At 38.1% G+C, this 8,318-nt stretch overlaps 1 protein-coding gene across 1 annotated transcript in view; it reads right to left on the bottom strand.

Annotated features, from left to right (window-relative positions):
• Prkd1 (protein kinase D1) overlaps positions 1–8,318 on the bottom strand; it is a 371,822-nt gene that overhangs the window by 39,854 nt on the left and 323,650 nt on the right. Inside the window, exon 14 of the mRNA XM_008829250.3 lies at positions 7,857–7,963. Coding sequence (XP_008827472.2) covers positions 7,857–7,963 — 107 coding nt within the window. The remainder of the gene's footprint in view (positions 1–7,856; positions 7,964–8,318) is intronic.

Here is an 8,318-nt window from a genome sequence, read left to right on the forward strand (position 1 = left end):
TAAAATTTACAGCCAATTTTGAAAGAGAAGCATCTTAGCTCTGGAAATTGTTATTGAATATGTCAATGCTGTTGTAATGAAATGCTTCTTCTAATTATATGGTTATTAAATAAATAATTTAAAAAATCCTTTGTGCATATCGACCATCAAATCTGAAGTGTGATTATACTTCTGTTTGAGCCTAATCAGCTCAGATTGATCCTGGTTTAATATAGTTCAAAACTTGGAGACAAGAGTGGTGGCCCATGCCTATAATCTCAGCACTCAGGACACTGAGGCAACCCTGTCATGAGTGTGAGTCCAGCCTGAGATACACACTACACAGTGAGCTCCAGGCCAGCCTAGGCCACAGTATGAGACAGAGACCTGTCCCAGAAAACCACACAGACACAGACAGACACACACACACAGAGACACACACACAGACAGACAGACAGACACAGAGACACACACAGACAGACACACACACACAGACACACACACACAGACAGACACACACAGACAGACACACACACACAGACACAGAGAGCGAGCGAGAGAGGAGAGAGAAAATATTTCTATTTTTCTTTATTGTTTTTCCTTTTATGTGTGCATAAGTGATATGTTTATAGTGTGTGTGCCTAGTATGTGTGTGTGCATGCATGTTCATGCTTGTGTGTAAGTGTAGGCACACAATTGCCATGTGTGGAGGTCAGGGTACACACTCAGATGCTGGTCCTTACCTTCAACCTTGTTTGAGGCACAGTCTCTTCTTACCGGCGATGTAAGCCAGGATAGTTAGCCCATGAGTTTGGGGGATTTTTGTCTCTGCCTCAGATCTCACCATAGGTGTGCTGGGATAACAGATGTATGCTGTGTCTGGTTTTACGTGGGTTCTGGGGATAAGAAATCTGGTCCTCACACTGTATGGAAACTACTTTATCCACTGAGCCACCACCCCAGATGGAAGTACCTGTATGAATTGCTAATGACAATAGGCCTCCTTTTCCCTGACATAAAAGGGCATCAATTTTTTTTTTGTGAGCTTGCTCATGAGTAACATAAATTATTATTATTTTTAATCTGAAATCAGTTTCTGCATTCTACAATGTAAAATTGGCTCGGTGATGAGGTTGGGGATGAGTGAGGGAAAACAATTCAATACTTGCTTAGCAGAAAGATTGCCTAATGCCTTGATTATATATCCTTGGATCTATCCACATGACTCAGACACTCCTTATTTCATGATCTCTGGAATATTTCCATCTAGGTTTAGATTCCAAAGTTGCTGCAGACACATGGTGAGTATAATGAATCCTCACCTTTTCATACAAATGGAGAAATAACTAAATGCCAAATGGGAAGAGGTGACATGCTGCAAAGAGCACAGGCGCCCCTCGGGCCTCGGGTTAGTCTACCCTGTCCTGATGTTTCAACGTTTAAGAAATGTATAAAACACCATGTTTCTGACCCATTATCAGGAATATGTCAAGTAAATCAAGAGAATGAGGAAAAAAATCATGCACTAAGAGAATGTATTTGCAAAACACACATCTGATAAAGTCCTGCTATTGAAAATAGTCAAAGAATTTCAACTCCTAAAACTCAAAAATAAGAAAATAATCAGATTAAAATTGAGCCAAAATTTGACACCTCACCGAAGAAGATAAAGAGGTGGTAAAACCCACATTGAAAGATGTTCTCCATCATATCAAGCAAATTACAATTAAACAACAACGCACCACTACACACCTATTCGAACAGCAGCAAGCACCTGGACGTGCAGCAGCAGATTCAGGTGAGGATGAGGAACAAGAGTTACTCTCCTTTACTGGCGAGGATACAAAATGCCTCAACCACGTGGGAAAACAGATTGGCGTTTCTTATAAAACTAGGTGTACTTTGATTATATGATCGAACTATTACACACTTTGGTACTTACCAAGAACTGAAAACACCCAAGGAAAGCCTGGACTTGGGGACAACAAGATGTGTTTCAGTTGATGGTTAGATAAACTGTGGCTGCTCCAGACAACGGGATGCTTTCCATGTTAAGAGCAAGCCGGGCGTGGTGGCGCACACCTTTAATCCCAGCACTCTGGAGGCAGAGGCAGGCGGATCTCTGTGAGTTCGAGGCCAGCCTGGTCTTCATAGTGAATCCAGGCCAGCCAGGGCTACAGGGAGACCCTGTCTCAAAAAGACCAAAAAAAAAAAAATTTGCTCTTTAAAACATAAACCTGCCTACACAACCAACACAATCTATACTTTTACTCATCATCTGGACTCATTCACAGGATTATAATTATCATTACTATTTTTATATGAATGAATTTAATACTGTAAATTTGGCGGGTAAGGAAAATGATTTCTATCCAGAATGACTGTCATGTGACCTAAATCTTATCAGAATACATACATTCGAATTCTCAGTAAGCCCAGGATTTCTAGTGGAACACAGGCAAATGATGTAATATTTGAAAACCAGAAATAATGGCTACAAAGACAGAAAGTAATGACAGCAGGAAGTCTGGGCTAGAAAACATCCCACCCATCCACTGTTGCCTTCTCCCACTCAGGAAGTCACTGAATTTGTGTTAAGAAGGAAAAGTGAAGTGTCATTTGTAATGAATAGGAATCTGTAATAATGAATAGGAATCAATCTATTTTATTGTATGTGAAATAGAAAATTGGTTAAACTATCTAGATGGTTTTCTATTTGATACCAGATACACAGAACTGGTGACTCACAGTAAATCTTTTTACTCCTTGTTAATCTACCTGAGTGGAAACATGAACACATGAATCCAATTTAGTCTTGGTATAGATTTAAAGTGTAGTATTTAAAAGATCACAGCACTTCAGTCCAGCTTCTATACTTAGATGTCAGCAGCACTCCAGGAGGCAAAACATTCTATTAGAATGTTAAATTATCTGTGTAGACGCTTAGGTATAATGGGAACGGGAATCAGTACAGAGGATCTTCCAAATAGGATCGAAAAAGAACACTATGCCCAAAAATCAAATTATACTGCTTACTTTTTATATAGGGTTCTGTGATTTTAAAAATTAAAATTTTAACCTATTCTCAAAATAAAATAAATTAATACTTATGGGACTCCCTATAATCTTTAAGAAGTGTCAAGGTACATTCCCTCCCTACATGTGTATGACCTGGACATAGGAAACATTTCCAAACTGTTTTCCTAAAGAAATTATTCCGTATCCATTTGCCATAAACGGAATCCCAAGATTAGTGGTCTTTCAAATATATATGGGGAAACACAAAATAATTTTTTTCATGTATTATTTAACTAAATGTTCATTGTATTCTGGGGAAACAAAACCAATAAGTCACAATTAAGAAAATATATTTACTACAAAATGGAAACGTTTTATCTGGAACCTACTCTCTTTGTTCAAATTTTTCAACTAAACATTATTATATCTTTGGAAAAATCTTCCAAATTTGTTTTCTTTTTCTTATAATAGATCCTTCTGTTAACTTTTTCTTTAGATTCACTTAATCTTTAGGATTTATTTTCATGGAAGATGTAGAAATCAACACCATTGCCTTTAAAAACCCAAGCATTTCTTGCCTAATATATAATTTCATGAAGATTCTTTATGAAATAAAATATAAAGCAGTATTTGAAGAAATGTAGTGCATAGATCAAACAGAGAAAGTAACTTTTTAATGAGATTAAAAAAAAACATTTTTCACATTTCTCTATAGATTATTTATTTTCTTGAAATTAATCACCAGTTTAAAAAAAAATCTCCACATTAAGGAAAACTATTCTGGTTTTTTCCTGATTATCTGCCCTCTATTCTTGATCATCTAGAAATACACATACAATCTTGCTCCATGAAGACAAATCACCATTTGGGAGGTGAAAAATTAAGAGTAGTTTGTTGTCACTTAGAGTTGAGCACTCTGTAGCCTCTTATTCTCTGCACATTGGGCAGTTGTGGATTTCCGTGGTAAGGGCCTTTTCACTGCAAAGAGAAGCTTCTCTAAAGGGGGGAGAGAGGCACAAATCTATGGGTATAACCTTAAGTCATTAGGGGTCATCTTAATGCACTATTAATACGTAATACTATAGAAAGGCAATACTATTAGGATACTATTAGAATATTAGAAGCAGCGTCTCCCTAAAGCCTATGGTCCTCCCCTACCACATTCTAGGATCTTGGCTCCAGTTACAGTGCCAGGTAGGGACACAATCTCATGGAGTGGGCTTAAATCTAGTCAGAAGGTGTTTGGTTACTCCCATAACATTCATGCTACAAATGCGCTAGTGGGCATTTCTTGTCAGGCTAGTCGATACTGTACCTTGCAGTATTCCAAGCTGGGTAATAATTGCACATCGCATGGTTCAGAGCTGGGTGCTACTGATCCTTGCTTTTTTCCTCTGGTAGCAGGTGCATTACCTTCCAGCACCGTGAAAACTACCCAGTAAGGATGATGCTTCCAGTCAGCACCTTGCGATTTCTCCAACTATATCACATCCCTCCCTGCAACGCTCAGGGATCTTCCCCAAGGGGCAGCAGAAAGATTGTAAGAGGCAGAGGTGGAGGATGACTACAAGACAATCGTGTTTTACGAACAACAGGGAAATTGCACATATGAACTCACAGCAGTTGTGACAGCGTGCACAAGACCGGGCTCAAGCCAGACAAAATCCCAGCACGGGGTTGGGAGGTGGGCATGAAGTCCCACCCCTAGCTAAGGGGCATTTGAAAGCAGCCAGAAGAGTAGAAGAGTCCGTTTTCTTTAAGGGTGTGACTCCTGGTACTTCTAGACATAATCTTAAAGACATTCAAGTGACATAAACTTTTCAAAATTATTTTCAAAGGCTGTGTGATGACAGCCTCTTGAAGACCCTCTTAAGTTTCTAAAAGGATTTCCAGTTTCCTACTCATTTTGAAATAATATTGTCTTTGCTGAGATACCCTCAGCCTACTACCTCTTTCTTCCATTTCACTGCTTATCAAAAGCTATGAATATTCATGATGTCACTAAAACTATGGCTTCTTTTGAGGTATCTCTGATTCCAAGACCCTGGTCAGAAAGTCAGGACCCATGATTGAACTTCCCAGCCTCTGACCTGTAGACCACTGTAAGTCACCACCAAAACAGACTATAAACAACTTAAAGGATTTCATTCATTGCTGTGTGGGATAGAAGCCCAGAATTTTTTTTATTACATAAAACAAAGTAATTCTTTTCAGGTATTTCTGAACAACATTTTCACTAGTTGAAGAAAAAGGGCCCTTGCTGATGAATCTGGAAAAAAATGATAGCAAAATGGACCCAGTCAGGGAAAGGACATCTTGCAGAAAACGGTTTGGTTTGGGGTAAGGCTGGTATAACCAAGTGGAGATGTCCTAAGGTCAGAAGCTGGAGACTGAATTACCATGAAGAATTGGACTTCAAGATCATGGAGGGACCATGAAAGGATGATGGATGACCTTGCCCTGGGAGTGTGTTCCAAATCTGTCTAAGACACTTAGATGGATGGGGGAATGAGGTCAGGAAGACAGCCAAGGAGCAGGCAGGAAGGAGAAAGAGTCTGGTATGTACAGGGTGCAGTGAGCACGGAGATATGAAAAGAAGCCAATGATTAGTGCTGAGGAAGGGCTGGCTTAAGTCTGATAAAGACTAAAAATCAGAGGCTAGTAGCTGGGTAGAGAAGAAATCACAGGAATGGCCAAAGGACTACGCATTTACCCAACAAAGCTCTGGGCATATTTAACTTATAAAGCAAAGAGTTCATATTTTTTTCCATTTCTATTTTCTGCTTTATAAACTCAAAAGCTTTGTTTCATCAATGGAAATGTTAGTGTTATTTCTTACATAGACAAATAAAAATTATCCTTCAAGAACAGGAAAAAATAGTATGCTGATTGGAATTATAGTCATATGTTATCAACAGTTTTTTAAATGTATTATGATCTTGTAGACCAGAACATAAATTTCATTTCGATCCACAAGCTTTGGCAGATGATTTAAATTCCATTAAATATAACAATAGTATTTGTGTTAGGTTTTGTTCAAAGATGTTCTGTAGTATAGTTATGTTTTGTGTAACATCTCTAATAAATGATAGTCTTTCATCCCTTAATTCTTATCTTGGTGACATGAAAAGAAGTCAAAATAGCAATAAGAGTTCCCTTGGGAATTTTATACAATAACCGTCACATCTACATCCATTAACATCTTCTTGAGACAGCATCATAATGAAGTATTTACAGATAAGGAAAACACAACAATATTAAACTATGTAAGAAGAGAGAAGCAATATACTTTCTTAACCTTCATTATTCAAAAACAGCTAAGGAGCTTAAATTTCAAATGACTGAATCAGTTATTGAAACACCCGCACGTAAGATACACAGAGGGGTCACTCGGACCCAAAGAAGTCTGCTTTCCCTCACACTCAGAACTTTGAGTTCTTTTATAAGTCAATGTGCTACTTTACAAAGATAGAAACAAATAATTTTGACAAGAGGACCTAGCAGAGTTACCCGCAGATCATTTTCTCCACCCAGCCCTTCAACCTAGTCTCCAGAGGAATCTGAGGCAGCTGAGCAGAATTTGTAAGACTCCAGATACAAGATAAGCTAGGACACCCACTTCCAACAACAGAGGATCGTGAGGTTGCAAAGTCCAAAGAGCATAATTTTATTCTTCAGGATTAATAAAACAATATCTTCCTCTCCATTCTTTTGGCTCATCCAACAAGCATTTATTAAACACAATATATGCCAGGAATAATTGTCAATACCCTAGTAAACAAAAATTGATGCGTGCCAACCTGACATTTATATTAGTGGCAGGACTAGGGTTGAAATGGGGTGGTGTAGAACCCACAGAAAATATAATAGATGAAATTTCAAAGAAATAGAACTCCATGATATACTAAAAAGGAGAAGGTACTAGAGAAAGAGTAACAAAGTCCAGGTTGGGATGCACAGCAATTTATTTTGTTTTGTTTGGTTTTGTAGAGACAGGGTCTCCCTGCAGCCCCAGCTGGCCTGGAACTCGCTACATCAGGCTGGCCTCGATCCCAGAGATCTGCCTGCCTCTGCCTCCTGAGAGCTGAAATTAAACACCTGGCTGTATAGCAGTTTTGAACAGGCAAGCAGGGAAGTACTCAAATGAATGTCATATATGGGCAGCACAACAGCAGCTCTGAGTCCTTTCGCGAGAAGCTGATACGTCTGTGGTTTTAGAAAGAAGGTGCAAGCATTTTTCTCTTGAAATTTCTTTCATTTCAGTTCAGGGATATGATGAATTTTTAATTTTAATGAACTTATTTTAATGCACTTAATCTTGAAATAATTGGCAACTTGGTGGTAATATAGGAACTATTCTGGTTATACAGGGTACTGTTATGAAGGAGAAGACTTGTGACATTTACGACATCGAAAGAAAAGCTCATAGGGTGAGACAGAAAGAACATCAGTAAAATCAAGGTGATCTGATTTTCAGACATGTGTTACTGCTCACGGACCCCGTATGCTGACAGCTCCATATCCAATTCATATAATTATCACAGCATAAAGGAGGAGTGTTTACACAGGAAAGGTCATTTGTAATCTAAAACAAAATGGTCTCAGCATGTCCACCCTGAGTGAAAGTCCACTGAATGAATATTAATGATATATTTAAAATGTAGAATTAAATACATTAAAAAAGCAAAACAAAACAAAACAAAAATGGCCTACAGCCAGGAAACTATGATTCTCAATCTGCCTTCCTAGTTAAACTTTTCTAAATTATCCCTGCTGCAGACACCTGCATAACTTTCCATTCTGTCACAGAAGTCGTGGAAGGAACTTTGCAACCAGCAAATGAGAATCAACGAAGTTACCTGTAAAATCGCAACCTCGTTACGGAGCTGGTTTTCTTGTTTCGTTGGAAACCTTAGTTTGTCAATAATTTTAATAGCTACATCTCTTCCTGTTTTACGATGTTTTCCTGTAAAATTAAAATGAGAAACATTAGCTAATTAATCAATAATATTTCTATGAAAAGTAACAAACCTTACAAAGACAGTTTTCAGGAATGATACAAATGTGTCCACAGTTAAGCTAGCCTTCCTGAAAAACACTGACATGAAGGGTTCATTTCTTAGTTGTAATATTTTAACTAAAATATGGAGGTTAAAATTAGCTATAACTTAGAACACAATAGAATCAGGCCATGAACAGCTGTAAGTACCAACATTCAGGTATTTTCTCATGAACTGTGTTTGAGAAAGAGGACACTAACCGACTTAACACAGAAAATACTCATTCCACTAGCAAGATGCTCAACTTAAGAAAGCAAAATT

This window comes from Nannospalax galili, unplaced genomic scaffold (assembly GCF_000622305.1).
Source record: "Nannospalax galili isolate Female #2095 unplaced genomic scaffold, S.galili_v1.0 scaffold554, whole genome shotgun sequence".
In the NCBI taxonomy this organism is placed as follows: Eukaryota; Metazoa; Chordata; class Mammalia; order Rodentia; family Spalacidae; genus Nannospalax; species Nannospalax galili.